The 18,808-nt window shown below is 37.0% G+C and overlaps 1 protein-coding gene across 3 annotated transcripts in view; it reads right to left on the reverse strand.

The window, feature by feature from the left end:
* The window catches only part of UBE2E3 (ubiquitin conjugating enzyme E2 E3), a 95,920-nt gene extending 87,622 nt beyond the window's left edge, over positions 1-8,298 (reverse strand). Inside the window, exons 1-3 of one of the 3 annotated variants that reach the window (XM_071216239.1) lie at positions 8,122-8,298; positions 6,443-6,661; positions 4,601-4,651 (exon numbers count right to left, since the gene is read on the reverse strand). In XM_071216239.1, the coding sequence (XP_071072340.1) occupies positions 4,601-4,651; positions 6,443-6,636 (245 nt within the window). In that variant the 5' untranslated portion in view covers positions 6,637-6,661; positions 8,122-8,298. The other 2 variants (XM_071216238.1, XM_004476868.5) reach the window with 2 other exon arrangements.
* Positions 8,299-18,808: the final 10,510 nt, after the last annotated feature.

The following is an 18,808-nucleotide window of genomic DNA, read 5'->3' on the forward strand; positions in this document are numbered from 1 at the left end:
AAATTTAAAATTAATTACAATCCACTGCAAATTCTTACAATGGGATATTTTAAAAGGGAGAACTATAACTATCACCCATATATTTTTTTAAATATTATATTACTGGGCAGTTAGAGAAATCGTTAACCTAATTCCCCTAAAGAAGACATGTTATTTATTCATTTTTGCTCAGTGTTCTTAAGTTAACTTTCTTTTACATAAGTTCCAAGGACCTGCTTTTATTACATCAAAAAATAACCAATTGGTATATACTTAAATAACTGATGAAGTAATTAAAATGAAAACATTCCTTGTTTGGGGTGATGGAAAAGTTCTGGTAATGAACAGTGATGACGGTACCATAGCATTGTAAATATAATTAATTCTACTGAAAGTATACATTAAAAATGGTTAAAATGGCTAATCTTAATGTTATATATACGTTACCACAAAAAGGTAATATTCCTATAGTAGGATGTTGATGCACTGGAGAAAATGACAGAAAAAGTTAAGTGCTAACCTGCCTCTCCTACTTTTATGATACTGTAGCTACTTCATTGTTACAACACTTTAAACATATTAGCTCATTTAATCCTCCTAACAACCCTTCAAAGGGGGAAGAGGGTATCATCATAAAATCTCCATTTTATTGCTCAGGAAACAGAAGGATGGAAATATTTCATAATTATCTTAGGTGAAATCACTTAGAGGTGACAGCGCAGTGATCTGAACCAGATCATCTAATTCTAGTACCAGTGATTTGCAAACCTTTAACATACACAGGAATCACCAGCGAATCTTGTTGAAATACAGATTCTCATTCAGTACATGGGGATGGAGAATGAGGGATTCTGCAATTCTCACAATCTCACCTGTGATGCAGATGCTGCTGTCTAGAGACATTCTTGAAGTAGCAAATTTCTGCCTACCCTAGAATAGTGGAAAGGGTGGCAACCCTCAAAAGGAAGAAGTTTCACCCACTGTTTAATTAGGCTTATGACCAAGACAGGGGTTGCCAACTTCTCGTTTAGAACCATTAGTAGCTTCTCTTATTAAAAATTAAAAAAAAAAAAAAAAAAAAGACAGCAAATTTACAAGTATTACAATACCTGCTTTCCGGTCTTGCCAGTAAGCATATTATTATGTTTAATACGTCGTTTTTTGTTTACATGTTTAAATGCTATATAATTGAAACTGTAACACCCCTTCCAATAAAGCCTACCCCACATCCAAAGAATATTTACAAATATCCCTGAATATCTACAAAGATTCAATCAGAACATATTCAATAATCCTTAAAAAGTACATTTTTGTGTTTTTTTATAAGTGGAAAAAAATTATGTGCTAGGATAAAAGTCTTGTACCTTTCTAAATTTCTGTCCTTTGCACAGTAAAGCCTGTGAGATAAAGAACACACTTTGGGGAAACAGTGAACATAAATGTCTTAACACACCAGTCAACCATTCTAGTCAATAACTTTCTCCAAAAACAGGCAAATGCCAATAACAAAATTTCCTTTCATTCTCATTGTTGTATCAAATATCTATTCATCTAAAAGATAGAATGCCACCTGAGTAAAGAATATAAATTAAAACCATTAAATGAGTATTATCAGCAAAAGAAGTATTAATACTGAGTATATCAAATATGTTTAAAGCTATAGAACTAATTCAGCAATTCAATCTATCCCGAGATGACTCAGAGTGTATATTACACCAAGTTGTGTAATGAAGAATATTTTATTAATTAAACATAGGAAGGGATTAAGAGTAATTTTGATTGGGACTTTGCAGAGTTTTCTTGTATTTCATTCAACTATTTCCTGAATGTATACAAATATATTTCATATTTCTTCCCTGAAGAAAAATTAAATCTGTCACATACTTTGACAAGCTTATAAAAATCATTCAAAACTAAAATGGAATTCTGATTAAATAACTACACTAGGAAGTTAGAAGTATTAGTCTTTGTAGATCGCAGGCAATATGAACCCACATATTCTAGAATTTATCAATTTAGAGTCCCATTTTAATTAGAACAATTTAAAAATGTAAACTGTATAATCACCATAAAGAGATATACTTATGCAACAGTAATTAACATAATAGTATAGTCTATCACTGATCTGATATGAAAGTAAAAATACAGTATGAATTCAGCCTTATCTGTCAAAAACCTAAAACACTCAGTATTACAAATTTCTGCTCAAGACAAGGACTAAGCTTTACAGTGTTCCTCATTCTTTTAAAATGGAACGTAAGTGACAGACACAGCAATTTTGATTGAAAAGCCTTGCTGGAGGATACTATTCAACAATGAACACAGTATTAACCTTAAAAGAAGAGATGACATACATATCATACATCTAATATAATTTAATACATATATATTTATGTATATGCCATCTTCCATCAAAAAGAATCTAAAGTCACTTTTAATAAAACACATAAAAGTAGTTATTTTACATGTCAGGAATATGGAAGAACTCTGTCCTAAACAATAAGAAACAACATCTCCCAGTTTTTCTACTAAGACTCATACCTGATGTTTGCTTTAATCACTTACACAATCACAAAGAAACTCATTAAAAGAACCTGAGAATTGAAAAATATCATTTGCAACAGTTAGCAGTCATCCCCAGTTGTGACAAAGGAACACAGAGAAGAAGCAAGCCCAAAGTTTTGCTGTTTCACTAGTCTAATCAACAAATGTGAAGCATTATTTTACCGACTTAAATTTAGTTATTCTACTACCTCTAATATAATTCTCAGTGACCCTACAGAAACATTGTTGAGTTAAACATGTAAAGCACATTTCCTCAGCAACTGCAAAATTAGGCTACTACTCTGAAGGCATTCAAATTATGTCTACGGGACTCTCCAGATTTATGTACTTACACTAGTTTATGGCATTTGAAGAAAATCAACAGAAACCTTTTAAAATGTTAGACCTTGCATGCATTTTCAGAACATTTAAGAGTTTTGAACTGATAGATCTTTATGTTTCATAGCGAGAAATATCAGAATACATTCTGCAAGTTAAATGATTCTTCCAGAGAGCAAATATAACTTGACCTCCCAAAGGCTACGATTTGGCACATCATTTAGGAGGCTGGAAAGAAAAGCTTTGATTTACTTATTCTCTAAACCAGCGCTGTCCAATAGAAATATAATGCAAGCCACATACATCATTTTAAATTTTCTAGTAACCACATTAAAAAGGGTAAATAAGTAAAAAGTGAAATAAATTTTTAATAATATTTTATATAGCTCATATCAAAAATATTTCAACAAGGAATATACAAAATATTAAGAGATACTTCACATTCTCTTTTTATACTAAGTTTTCAAAATCTAGTGCATGTTTTACACTTAAAACATATCTTAATTTGGACTAGCCACAATTCAAGAGTTTAATAGCCACATGTGGCTAGTGGCTATACTGTTTGTTGTACAGTGCAGCTTTTAAGTAATGCTTTGTGATTTGACATACCAATTCCTGTTTAAAATTACTTTACATGTATGTTTCCTTTTTGATATGAAATAGTGTTACTACAAATATGAGCAGAACTGTTAATTCACTGAATAGAGGATCAGATCACTGTATCTGAAGATCCAGTTAACGCACACAGTAAGAACCCTATTATACCTTAGTCTTCAGAGATAGGTCTGACCATCACAAGAGAACACAAAGTGTAGCAAAAAAAAAAAAAAGGTAAGATACTAAAACATTTGCATCTTAAACCATAAAACAGCCGTATTTCTAGCAACTACACTCTTGTCTAGCAGCTACACTCTCGTTCTTGAGTACATATCTCTATGCAAAAAACTATTAAAAGATATTTTTCTAAGTCTGATAAATTTTGGAAGCACTGTTAAAAAAAAAAAAAACAAGAAACACAGCACTACATAAGATGACCTAAAAAACAAAATTACCGAACTGACTACTTTTTAATGTATCTTACACCAACCGACAGTCTCTCTATGCGTCACTGAAATTAATTCTTCCCACAAATTCCAATTCCTTTACTGTATTTCATACACATTATTCAACTACCAAAGTTACAAAGATTTAGGACATTTGCTTAAAAAGTAAATAATTGCAACTATACATTCTCTAGAAAACAACTAAATCCATTAGCTTAGCACATAAAATTTGTCCTTAAGGCAAGTCACTGAATAAATAAAAAAGCAACTATACTCTTGTTTACTATATTTATAGTCTATAATACCACATTCAGCAATTTCTAAATGTGGACGGTCAGTTCAGATTGCAATATAAGCAGTAACTTTTAAGCTTAACAAAATTTTATAAGTTTCTGCAATATACTTCTGAATATAATACTACAGAAATAATACTACAGAACAAAAATCGGTTCTATTCATACTAATCTCAGTAAGAAGCACAAAATCAGTCCATTCAGAAGTCAAAAATGTGTGACACATGCTAAAAAATATTTTTTCCTCCGAATTCACCTTCGACAATTTTTGTTTAATCCACCTGCAACGTGGAAAGGAGCAAACGATGCCTCTTATGTCACACACATATCCAGGAACGATACATGAAATCTCCTGATATTTTTCCAGGATTTGAAATCAAAAAAACAAAATGTGTTTCTTACCTGCAGTTAGGAGGAGGATCAAGGGTTATTTCGGCTAGCTCCTTCTGAATTCTGTCAGCGAAATGAGAACAGACAAAAAGCACTCAGATAGTCTACAGAATAACCAGGGAATTACACTGCCCTCTACCACCATGCAGTTAAATGCAAGGCTGGCTTTGCCTTCAGTAATGCTAACATGGCTGCTTCCTCTTTGTTCTCAGAGGCATAACCCAAATCCCTTAACAGAAACTTTGCAGCTTTTTTTCTCACTTGCTATTGTAAATAAGTAAGACATTTAAACCTGATTTGGGAAACACTCCTCCACTAGTACTCAGTAAAGGATACAAGATCCATTTCAAAACACTTTTTACTAAAGAAATTCTCTTTTCAAGCTTATATGCAAATGAGACAAGAAGGGAGGAGGGAAAGCACTAGAATATTTGACAATGACTTCAAGTCACTTTTACTGAGGCAAGAATTAACATGCTACTACACAGACACAACAACAGTTTTGATAATATTTTATCTGTTAAAAAAAAGTTTAAAATTTACAAATATTTTCATCAGTCAAAAACTTCCAAAGGACTCTAGCATTCTTATTTAACTGCATTTGTTTTCTTTGATCTTAAAGACAGCACTGAAATTCAACAAATTTGGGGGAAAGGGAGTAAGTTACACTATACAGCCTTGAATTAAGGACATAAAAAGCAATTCTTTGATTTTATTCAAATTTTAAATGCTTTCAAAACTTAAGATTTAATATGTTCTCCGAGATTACAACAAATTAAGTTACTTCAAAGACTGCCATCATTTAACAAAAATATTCTCATTATTACTACCTGATTATTGATGTAACACAGAAATGAAAATCTATAGCACAGTATTTCTGAATCACTACAGAATGCAATATTTGATGTTTTTATATTTTCTTTGCCCTTTAGTTGTGATCAATAAAAATCAAAAAAATATCAGTAATGGCTAATTCTACCGTCAAATTTATTGTATCTCTGCACACATAATTACTAGAGTTTATGGGTATTCCACAACTACCATCACTAATGGACTTCCATTAACAAAATTTTTTTTGCCTTCACTGGTAATATAAATCAACATGAAACAAATGATCTTTTACTTCTACCCAACAAAATATGTTTCTCCTAATGCTGAGAATTAATGTGTCAAACATATCCACACGTTTCAGAGTAACCACGCAAGGATAATGAAAATTTGGCTACTGAAAACTTTCATCGTTAGCCAAGTGACACCTAAAATTGTAAATGGCTGCTTTTTGAGTTTTATTTGTACTCACAAGAACACAGAGGGACAATCATAACCTAACTATAATAAGTAGTAACTGGGATGCATGGTATAAAATTGGGTTTGTAAAACTGAAGACAGATTTGTAGCACAAAATTTTAAATCTGCTTTCACACACAGCCAAGGCCTTGAATTTAAGTTTTCTAGCATATGTGATCACTCTGATCACCACGTTTAATGTGGATCTTTAGTGTCCATTTCAATGAAGAGTATGACTCACAAAAAGGAAACATCCCCAAAGTACCATCTAATCTGGGTTCACCAAATTTCCCTTCATCAACTCTTTGAACAATCTTGTCAGGATGTTAGCCCAATCTCTACTCAAGAACACTGTTTTTGAAGTTACCAAAATGCAAAATAAGTTTGCTTAACAGTACAATTCAAGGTGGTTTATATACCACCCAAAGGATGAGGACTCACTCAAACACAAAAAGAACTGATCAAGAAGTAATTGTTTTTGAACTATTGCTACTGACGTAAAAAACCAACAGTGTCCAACCATTTGGAAGACAACCTGAGAACGTGCTTAATCCTTTCACACATTACCTTTTAGCACTAGTAGATAACTTAGCAGTGGTTTTGCTAGAGAGTTTGGTGTTTTTCTTCTGCTGGGTGGCAGAAGGTTTTCTTTCTTCTTGTTCTTCAGGCTCTGGAGCGGCTGGGTCTCGCTGGTCCGCATCTGAACTACCACTGCTGGTGCTGGGACTCTCATCATCGGACCTTTGCCTATCACTGGACATCTTGGTGAAGTTATTTCTTGGAAAACTTTTAAAGAGGAAAAAAAAAAGGAAATGTTAGGTCTAAGAAATAAACCACTAGCATTTTCTTCTTTCAATATTCACCTAAACTCGTATCTTCATGAAAAAGCTTCAAAAGTGTTCACACTTATCTCATCGTACAGCAAGGTTACAGGGGAGGTGGTGTGTCTCACAACGCCAGCGTTCACACATTTATCGAACTCAAGTTAGAAAACCCACTCACATTTTTTACCATCCCTTGGACAATTTATCAATTGTCTACTTTCTCAGAAGGCATGAAACAGATTTGCCAGGGAACTTAGGCAACGAGCATTAATAACACATGACACACTGTAAATAACAGATCGCGCTGAGAAATGTTAAAAAGTCACTAATAACGTCTAAATATTTACACACTGACATTGGTCAAAGCTACCAAATTCCCTTTCTGAAAGGAAAACATACCCTGTTAATCACCCATATGCTTATTTAACGTGGCTATTCCTCCCCTGTACATGTAAGCCTTTAATCACAACACTTAGAAATTTAAAAATCAACTAACAAGCTGCTCTAGCCGTTTCCACGGCCAGCAGCAAAGATTCATCCGGCCAAAACCGAGCTGCCACCCTGTGAAAAGCAGAATCCAAACTGCACCTTCTGCAAAGCTCCCAATGCCACCAAGGTTCCTCGCTCATTTTTTACATCACGGACGGACATTTTGTCCAAAATAACGAAAAGAAAAAAATCAGAGGAAAAACAAACAAACAAACAAAGCCCCAAGAAGTGCAACAAATTTCCGCGCCCGCGGAGGCGAGCCGCGGCCGGCGGCGGCGGCCACGCAGCTCCGCGGCCCTTTGTGGGGAGGGCCGCGCGGGGGCCGCGGGCAGCGCTCGCCGCGCCGGGCGCCAAGTGATGCGAGCAGCCCGGCCGGCCCCGCCGCGGCTCGCGGACACCGGCGGCGCGGGCGCCCGGCGCGAACAAAGCTGCCCGCCCCCGCCCCCTCCCCCACCGCCGCCGCCCCGGCCGCCCCGCACGCGGCCCCCCGGCCCCGACGCCTTACCTCGGCCGCCCGCCCGGCCTGCTCGCGCGCCGCTACGGTGTGGGGGAGGGAGAGAGAAAAAAACCCTTCCTTAAGGAAATGGAGGCAGCTGGGGGGGGGGAAGGGGGGAGGGAAAAAAAGAAGCCGAGGAGGCTCTGGCCGGGGAGTGTGGAACATTGAAAGTCGGAGGGGGTTTTGTAGTGCCGGGCTCCGGCCGGAGGGTGGCGCCGTCCAGCGCCTTCGGAAAAAAGGGAGGGGGGGGGGTCGGGAGCTCGGCGGGGCGAGGGCGCGAGCTCCCGGCGAGGCGGAGGGGACGCGGGAGACCCCCGCGCGCTGTGGCCTCCAGCCGCCGCCGCCGCCCGGCTCGGCTCCTCCCGGCCGCGCAGTCAGCAAGTTCCGAGGCGAGCACGGGGGGAGGGGCGGCGGCGGCGCGCGTGCTCGCTGCTTGCCTGGCGGAGGAGCGCGCGCCCCCGGCGCACGGCGGGGGCGAGCTGCTCCTGCGCGCTCCCGCGCGTTCTCTCGCGCCTCACTTCACCCGGGGGGCGCACGCGTCCGCCCGCGCGCGGCCAGGACAAAGAGCGCGGCGGGTACCCGGCGGGTTGGCCCTTGCCGGCTGAGTCCGCGCCAGAGAGGGCGGGGGAGCGGGCGCCGTCTCGCGGGGCCGCTGTGCCGCGGGGTGGCTTCCGGCCTGCGCCCGCCTCCGGGGTGAGGCTGCCCATTGGGCTACCCGCCCTGCAGGCCGTGGCGCTGGTGCTTAAGAGGCGGGCGAACCGAGGTCATCCCCTGGACTGGCTCTGTCTCCTCCGCCTGCGCGGGATCTCCCCCCCCCCCCCCCCCCGCCCCGTGGACCCCTGGGCCGCAACCTCTGGACAAGGGCCCGGGGTGCGTGGCCGGGAGTCCCCTGCTACTCTCCCCACCCCCGCACTGAAAGACTCAGGGTGTTGTTGATGAGACTAGAGACGCAGGGAGCGGAGAGCTGCCTCGTCCCCCTTTTATAGGCGAGGAAAAGGGGCATGATGGGGTCGTGGACTTTAGAGGTTAAAAAAGGATTGCTGGATTACAGGACCAGCCCCTGCTTCTCTTTGACCCTGAATCCCTCAGCTGTCGCACTCAAAAGGGACTGGCCTTCAGATGCTTTGAAAACTTAAGAACCCAAAACAGTTTTCAGATGTCCTGCTTAACATTTTAGGAAGGTGGGGAGGGGGTTTGAGGGCTCAAACTTGACACTTTGCTGCGAGGCTGTTCTGAACTTGCCTACCAGAGACCAGTTCTGGAAAGAGAAATGCTGAATGAGACTGGATCAGAAAGGCCACCCTGAGACAAGTAGAGGGGATAGTAGAGTGCAGTTTTGGTCTCCCATTCTGTTTTTACAGAGTCTCCAGGTGGTCTCTGCATTTTTACCCTAAGCAAAAGTAGCCAGAAGTACAAAAACTTCCTGCATGCAGCGCAGACCTACTCTAGCTATGGAGAACTTGTTCCAGTGATGGAGCCTTAAAAGAATTTGTGGATTCCTCTCCCACAAGTTTCCAGGGGCCGGAAAGCTGGGAGAATGTGTAGTTCACAGAGAGAGAATGGAAGTCATAGCAGAAGAACAAGAATTAAAGGGGGAAAAAAGACTGCGTGAGCCAACATATTTACTTATTTTTTCTCCAAATAGAGAAGTTTTGGTAAAGTCACTCATAACCTTGACCAGTAAAGTTACATTTCTGGAATTTTCCAAAGACGCAGCATTCAGTAAACTTTATTGAGGGATATGCTACTAGGTGCTGGGCAACATAAAGCTCATTCATTCATTTTTTTGTGATTAAGGCCAGATTCCTCTCCTCTGTGCTAGGAGCTCCTTGTTTAGAAGGGGAGCAGATCATTAAAACTTAACAGGTTGTTAAGAACAAAGGATTTTCCTGTCAGGATGAACAGCAGTTCTCAAGAAAGCACATGGCATGTGTATAGACAAACATTTTGATTTGGCTGTATCAAAGGGTGCTTGTGGGAAGAGCTTATTAATGAAAATATAGACAGAAGGTTCCACCCAACTTTTACCCTATGTGACACTACAGCAAAAGCCAGCCCATTTGGTGTTTGGGCTTTCTCTGTTTGGAAAGGAAAATTATGTGTTAAAATGGGTTCTTTCAGAAAATTTAATATCACAGAAATAGCCTAAAAAGCCCACTAGCTGATAGGATTTGGGTGGGGCAAAGAGATTGGGAGATAAAGATGTTTAGCTGTGTTTTGGTAGCATCTTTTACGGAAGATGGGGCAAAGGGACTGGATTCTAATCCTCATTCTACCAATAGTTTGTGTGACCTCAAGCAAGTAACTTGTTCCAACTTACTTTTTCCCATATGTAAAAGAAGATTGTGTCAAAGATTCTTAGTCCACTCTTGCTGAAAATGCCTTAATTCTTTAGCAAATTTGAAGTCATAATAGGAATTCCACTCAGCATTCAATCAACTACTGAATGCTGGGAAATTAGAATGAAATATGGAATCCTCTTACTGAGCACTGTGTACTAGAAAAATAGACTACAGAAGAAGTGCTATATTAAAGGAGTGGATAAAATGAGAGTGGAACATTATTTATTGTCAATTAAAAGTAATAATGAAATTATTTAGTTTGTTGCACAGGCCAAAAGAGTTAACAATGAACTAGACCTGGAAGTATAAATAGGTGATAACATAGATAAAGTTCTTGGGAAAGTAAAAGGTGTTGAATTCATAGTAGTTACTATATTGATAAAGTCACCATGAAGAGACTGAATGGTGCCCAGTTGCCTTTATTCACCTGGCTAACGGGATCATTGCACTCCTCCAAGCACTCCTCCAAGGTAACATGACATCACCACCTTGACCAGAAGCAACTCTTAGGTTTGAGTGGTTTCTAATATGAAGTCTTCCTCATAGCACACCCTGTTCTGTAATTATTTTATATTGCTCTTGTTTTTGCCATGTCTACCCTTGAAAACGGGGGTCATGTTTTATAGACATTCCTGAGGGTGTACAAATTTAACATAATGCAAATTATTCCATTAAGCATATAATTTTTAAAAAAATTCCCATTAGGCCCTCAAAATAACACCACAAAGCAGACAACAGCTATTAAAGAAAGGTTGTTCTCTCTCAGTCTCCTCTTTTTCTCTTGTTGGAATGGAGTCCTACCAGTCTCCCTCACAAACCTGGGAGAGGAGCAGAGGTAAAAGATACTGAATACTAACAGACAATGCCACGATTACCTACTCTCCCCTTTCCCACCAAATCTGTGACCAAAGACCAGTCCTTATGATAATGGTAGGCTGAGTTCTAGACAAGGCAGGCCCTAGAATCCTTTATGAGTTCAGGAGATGCTTTCTCCTGAGCCTTTCAATGGCTCTCAGAGTTTTACATATATGTTTGTGTTTGTCTACAGAAAATAAACAGTGATATGTAATTTGAGTTGCCTAAGAAGTTTCTTAAGTGTAGGCTAGGATGGGGCTACAAATCTTTTTAAAACACTCACTATGGCCAGTAACTTGCCTCACATAATGAATGTTGAATAAACACATTAATTTTTTTTTTAAATTTCAGAGTGTTTTTGTTTGTTCCTCCCACACAGTAACTTTCCTCAATAGCCTCCATTTTACCCCATTCTTTTCTTCAGGCTGTTTCTGGTGCTTCTCTATTGTATCCTATTGTCCTCTGGCTATAACATTTTATCTTTCTAAGCATAAAAACTGCATTGGTTTACTAGAAAGGCATTTCTTGGCCCAGCCTTAGTTTGAAAAGCCATTTTTGCCAATGTTAGTCTCAGTGTCTCTGGATCCCAGAGTTCAGAGTACTGCTTGACATCTAGTATTCCTTTGCTGCGCCATGTGTTGAAAGCCTGCCACATGCCAGGCATTGGGCTGAGCCCTGGAAATGTAAAGATGCATAAGCTTCAGTTTGACTTCAAGGACTTCAGAGCACAGAACTCAGTGATCATTTTCTGCTTTTCTTCTTAGAGATTTCTCTGAGGCAGCATAAGTACCAAAAAGGGGTCGTACCTTTATTCCAAACAGAGTTTGTACACATGACCAAAAACATGACCACCTTAGTAGGGTAAAAGTCATAACTTTTCAAAAAGAAGTACATTTATTTAACGTTATTAAAAAAAAACAAGATTCAGCTTTGCAAGTTATCAAGGAACATAAATTAAAAATACATACCTAATTAAATAGCAAAAACAACTGATAATGATTGTAATCAATGCTGGCAAAAAGTATATATATCTCCCTTGTCCATTTGCAGTGAGAGTATAAGTTGCTACAACCCTCTTGAAAAGCAATTTGGAAATTTTTGTCAAGAGCTTTAAACTTTAACCAAGTTATTCCATTACTAGAAATGTATTTAATTGTGGAAAAAATAACGTTGAAAAATTGGAAATGTCCCACATAGGAAAATGATTAAACAGATTTACCCATACAATGAAGTGTGCAGCTAATGAAATAATACATATGAGGAGCATAGTAATAAAAATGTATTATGATAAGATGTCAATGAGAGCAGAATTTGTCTATTGTATTCATTATTGTAAAGTCAGAACCTGGCTCAATGTATTTGGCACAAAGTTAGTGCTCAATAAATATTTGTTAAGTGAGTATGTACACTGTATCTTTACAACTAGCAAGACAAAAATGTCTGAAAGGAAAACATTTCAAAAGGTTAACTATGCTCACATTTTAAAGGGACTATGAATAACTTTTTTCTTTCTACATGCAGTGTATTGTAATAATTTCCTTTAATGATCAGGAACTGCTTTTATAACAAGGGAAAAAATTGTGAATAAATACAGAGGTATAGATTTGGTGAAAAGGAATGCTGTTTTGTTTTAAAAGATTTTTATCATTTTATTATATAATTATGGTTGAGTACTTAATATCAACAGGACGGGGCTATGATAACCTATGCTAAAAAGCAATAGAAAAAAAACATAGAAGAAAACATGTATTTGACCAGGTACAAAAATCGACTATGCCTCCCAACATACATATACCAAGTTGAAACAACAGACTATACAAAACTGTGTGTACAATGAAAACATTAATATATATCACATATAATTCTGTGTAAGCTTTAAAAAAAAAATTAAGCCACCAAAGAAAGTCAAAGGACAAGTTGGAAATTTAGCACTATTAAACTGATTGTAGAAAAATACTCACCTTTGCTTTAAAAATTCTAAGAAATGTTTATTATAATGAAGGACTACATTTTGTCCACAAAATTTACAAATCTAAAAGCTGTATCATACTAAATACCTGTGAGAATATTATGAGAAGGGCACTTTTCTATATTGCTGTTGGCATTGTAAATTAATATAACCTTTTTGGAAAGCAATTTGGCAATGTGTTTCAAGAGTCATAAAAATGTTCATACCCTTTAACCTAGTAATTCTACTTCTGGGAATCTATCCTAAGGAAATATTCCAAAATATTAAAAAATGCCATATGCCTGACAATGTTTATTTTAGTGTTATTTATACTATATAAAAAATAGAAACCATTCTAACTGTCCAACATAAGGGTTATTTTTTAGTAAATTATGACCCATTCACTTGATGGACTATGATATATGAATATAAAATGGGGAATATTATAACAATCATTTTTACCACCAATCCCTCTTCAGTAGTAAATCCTTCTCCACAAGATCAGCTTATGTCCTGCTTAGTTAATAAGATTGACAAAAAAATATTAAGCATCATCTTCCTAACCATTTTTACTTAACATTATATTATTCAAATTTTTCTGAGATGCTTTACAACATCTCATGTATAAAATCAGGTTAAATGTATGCTTTTTGCTTTAGAAAACAAAATTGTTTGCACATATGGTTTTCTGGGGGAAAAAAGTGTTAAAGATTTGGAAGAAATATGCAAACAAAGATTTTGAGGTAAGGTACTGGTTTAATTGTGATTCTGGCTACTTTTTTCTATATTGCACAAATGTTTATCTAAGTTTATATTCCAGGTGAATATTTTAATAATTAAAGAAGAAAAATAAAGTATTTTAAATAGGTATGTTTCTATGCTGAGAGCTAGTTATACTTTAGTTTTTTATGGGTCTATTCTAGATGCTTGTCATAATTTATAAAAGTTCTCAGAGGTATGCTTAGTAAAATGTCAAAATGCATATGATTTTAACTTCTCTTAATAATATTTCAAAAGAACTCACAGTTATGTGAGTAGGCAAAAAAAATGTGATAAATTTTTTTCAATAAAAATACTCAGTGGCGGGGGAGCAGTGTATTATCTGACTTGGGCTCATAAGGTAATAACTATGTAGTATCAGTACTTACAAAAAAAGGATGTTGAAATACTAGACCTTTTCAACCAAGGAAATCAAGACTAAAAAACTAAATGACTCCTAAAGTCTTAAATGTAGTTATTGACAAAACTAGAGAGAGAATTTTAGGTTTCTGCCCCCATTTTACTATACTGCAGAGGTTCTTAACAAGGGGTTCATGTGCTGGAATTGAAATTCAAAAAACATTATTCTTGTGGGGACACGTTGGTGTGGGTGTGATATTTATTAAATAATACACAGCATAGTGTGGACTTAGTAAGGGGTCTGTTGTTTTCACCTGACTGACAAAGGGGTCCGTGGAACAGCCACAACCACCAGGGCATGTAGTCCAGTTTTCCAAATCACCAGCTCCTCTAGAGATTTCCAAAAGGGAGTCATCAAAGTGTTCTCTTAAGTATAACAGTTTTTTCTCACCCTTGTTCACAAGCATGAGAGAGACTTTCTCTGATGTGAAATATAAACTTGGTAATCCTTTTATAATCTAACACCCTATCTATTCTTTATAATACTTATCATAGTTTGTAACTAAATATTTATTTGTGTGATTATTTCTCTAATATCTTTCACCCCCTACTAGAATGAGGGTAGAAACCATCTCTTTTCTCTCCTTTCTCTGTTTAGCACAGTGCTAAGCAGAGAAAATATTTAATATTTAGTAAACAATAAGCATTTACTAAGCATACAGAAGCATTTAATATACAGTAAATAATTCTTGAATGAATGAATAGGTGATCAAGTTACATTCACACACAAACCCAACTGAAGGAAGTGTTATAGAATAACAACAAGAAAAATAATATTTTCATATTGCCTAATTTATGTATGGAATCAATTTTCACGAATGGTAGTACAGGCTAAACATACAGGTATCCAAAAGTATTTGGAGAAATTATAAAACAACAGAATCATATATTTAAGATAAATTAAGGGTGTTTGATTTGCAACCTTCTGAAATAGATGTCAGGGAGGACAGTGACCACACTTTATCATCAAACGTCTTGTAGAACCATGATCAGAGAAAGAATTTAGACTAAGGCGTGTGTGTCCCTTTTTAAAAATACATGAGGGCATGTAAAATTTTCCTGACCTGTCTAATGAAATGTCTACATAGGGAGAGCGGGCTATGTGTTCTATAAGGCTAAATGCTTTCTGGCAATTAAGCTGAAAACCAATCAACCTCAATCAATTTCAGGCTCACTGGCAGAAATATTTAAAATGGACGGATGGAAAATAAAACAGTTACATATTTAGTCCAAAATTCTCTAGCACTTAATCATGACATCCTAATCATTGACCCAGAATCCCATCATCTTGGGTTCTAGTTCTGTTTAGGTTGCTTCGGGCTTCTGGATGCCAGTTTCCTCATCAGTATAATGAAGTTTGAAAGTCCTTTCCAATTCTGGAATCCCTATGATTTATGCCATTGAATAAATAAGTGATGTTGAACAAACCAAACTAGCTAACATGGTTAGTACTTGAAGACAAATACTAATAGTGCTAATGACAAGACTTACGCCAGCACTGATTTAAGACCATATGTATCCACACAACTTTATTGTTTGAATTCAATTTGTTTTTAAACTAATTTGAATATCTTTTATATAAAAGATACCATAAACAGTTTTTTCTCCATGGTCATTTTGGCTGCATGAATATACATGCATTCAAACCAGCTATCAATTTAAGTGGGAAAAACATATCTCTAATTCTAGTTCTTTGGAATTTTGTAAAGAAAATAATTGATGTCATTTTTCATTTTTAATGAGGTTGTTTGAATACGGTGAGATTTCCGCATCTAAATCTCATCTGAAATTTCAATTATGATTAATTCTAAAATTAATTTTTCTTTCTGTAAATAAAATTTCTTTTTAAAAAATCTGTAGCTTCCTTATAGCCATCTCTACCACATGCATACACATAAAACCTCACAGAATTTAATTTAGGAAATACAATTATATATTAAATGAGAATTTATTTACTCATTTAATAAATATCATAAATGTTTTTTAAGGGACAAAGCACAGGTGCAAGCAGTAACAGGACAAACAAGATATAACACTATCTCTGCTTTAATGGTATAGTAGTATGAATTAAGAGGGAGGACCTTAAAGTCCAAGAACAGGAGCTTCTGCCTCAAAAATAATAACAGAATTTCATTTACCTACTCTTCATGTAATAAACAGTCCCTCAGAATTGCGATTTTACTGCCTTCATATATCCTAGAGGGGAAGCCAGAGTAGGTGAAAAAGGGTTTATATGCTTATTTAACAAACATTGAGGATCAATTCAATAAGTGGGAAAACTGTATTTCTGAATGACATGTCCTTTGATGTAACACACACACACATACACCAAGCAGGCTCTGCAGAAATAGGCACTGGTTGAGTAGGTGGAAAACAAGTTCTATCTTCAGATAATTATATGGTTAAAAAGCAGCAATTGAATTATTTTCTGCATTGTGACAAATATCTACAGTTTAGGAGAAAAGAGTTCAGAGTTTCACTTTCTTATTGGGATACTGCAGATCATTGGTCTCCCTTACCCACCCCCTGCCTTAATTACTGAATCCCCACTTCCTGGCACCCTGTTGGAGCACAGTAAATATTAGTTGAATAAATATGCTAAAAACTCCTATAGCACTTACTGTCTTTTACATAGATTGACTCATCCTCTCAATAGTCCCTATGAGACAGGCACTGTAATTATGTAGTAATATTAAAGATGAGGAAACTGAGGCACAGAGAGAAAGCAAATTGCCCAAAGTCACATGGTTATTAAACGGTGGGCTCTGGTCCCAGAGCCCATGCTCTTGGCTGCTGTTCTCTGCTGCCTCTGAATAAATTAACATCATTCCTCGTGAGTGGTTGGGAGAAAGGAAGATGAACTGAAACATTAGCCAGTAGTAGCAAAGGGAAAGATGGGGACTTCTGGAATATGCTGCAGATGTTGGACAGTGAAGAATGGGAAGGTGCTGTGGTTTTAGGGGTCCCAAAGAGGTTGCTTTTGGACAGTCTTTGGATGGTAAGAGAGACGGACTACTCAATAAGAAAGAAATGTGAAAGGAAGGTCCTGTGAAAATCAGAAACTATCTGTGGTCCTCTTGGCTATTTTCCTTCTGCCAGTCTCTTTCTAGTTCAGTCTCCTTATGCCGTTTCCTTCCTTTGTCTCTTCTCCCTTTTCACTACTATCCCTTTTAGCTGGATATAATGTTGAACCACAATAGAAATTATTGTATTTATTAAATCAAATGTATGCGTCATTCCACTCTCCACCTCCATTAAAAGAACACAAAGTTATTTCAAAATTGTTAATTATTGGTATGGGATATGCAGGTCAGTTGCTCTTAATAGAAGTCTTCCAAAATGGACTCACGTTTAAAAAGTAAAAGATGATGAAAGTCAATCTTAGGTATTCCGTCACTTCAATATTAGAAGTGATGGTCAAATCTTAAATACAAAGCATTTTATGTTGAAATTTAGGATTTTCTGTTAAAAATTTGAAATTATCCCCAAAATTAGATTTAAGAGCATTATAACTTTGATTAGCTTCTTAGCTTTGGAATGGAAACAAGAAGTTCACTGGTGCCTAATGGAGGGCTGAGGAGTAAGTTTATAGATTGCTGACATTTCTGGGTTTCTGAAAAGAACACTAAAACACTGGTAAGTTTTGTTTATGCATTTAACTCTGCAAGTATATAGTAATAGTAGTGTGTCCTTTACAGAAGTTGTCTGGGGAAACTTCCTAGCATCTCCAGGCAATCTGTGCCTCATCTGGTACAAATAGAGTATGGATTAATGACTTATCTAGTGTATTTATTTTACTGAGTAAAACAGTACTAATAGGTATAAGCACCAAACAGGTAGTCAGTTTGCTACAAGAACAAGCTCTTGTTTGTTAAAGAATTGAAAATGAGGATCAACATTGCAACTTTCACAACCATTTAAAGTGATAAATCACATAACGGGGGTGCTGCAAATATGAAATAAGTAAAAACCAATATCAGAGACTGACATCAGTATGTGCATAGGCTCTGCATCCTGTAAGCTACGTAGCTACAATGTATTTTAGTGTGGTATGTACGATGTAAAATCCAAATAAAAGAGATCCAATTTTAAGAGATTGATTTGGGGTGAGGGAAGGTGATGTGATATTCATCTCTGTATTGCTTCTTAAAACTGATTTACTGCTGTGGCTTCTGGAAGTAACAGATGTTTATTTGAATGAATATGCATTTGCTGACATCAAGTCCCAGTAAATGACATTTTCCTCTTAAGAGGTCATATTTTCCTCTTTTGGATTGTTTGCTATTGCAGTTGCCAGTTGTCTATTTAGAAGACATAAAACATTAAGGAACTATGTAAAGTAGAATGCTGATGTATAATGATGTAAAGGCAGAACAGAGGTAAATGTGCTAATTAGAAACAGCAATAATGACAGGTATAAATACCATAGTTACCTTATCCTTCTTGACAGCATCATGATACCTTCTTATCAACCAATCAAGAATTTTCTTTTCAATTACCTTATTACCACACTGCTTGAACTGTAAAAACATTTAAGAACATTACAAAGAGATGAGGTGACTTTAAATTACCATAAAAATCACATAAAGAACTTCATTATGAAGATGCTTTAACACATTATAAATTATGTACAAATAGAAATTATTATTATTTGGGGCCTAGCTACATCTCTACCACTTACTGTACAAAATTTTGCTTCCTTCTTTGTGTATTTTCAGAGAAAACAGTAATATCAGAAGTACAGATAGCCTGTTACAATTGTTTGTTTCATAAGTTCATGCTTTGGGACGAGTTTATCAT

The sequence above is a fragment of the Dasypus novemcinctus genome, chromosome 7 (genome assembly GCF_030445035.2).
Source record: "Dasypus novemcinctus isolate mDasNov1 chromosome 7, mDasNov1.1.hap2, whole genome shotgun sequence".
Classification (NCBI taxonomy): Eukaryota; Metazoa; Chordata; class Mammalia; order Cingulata; family Dasypodidae; genus Dasypus; species Dasypus novemcinctus.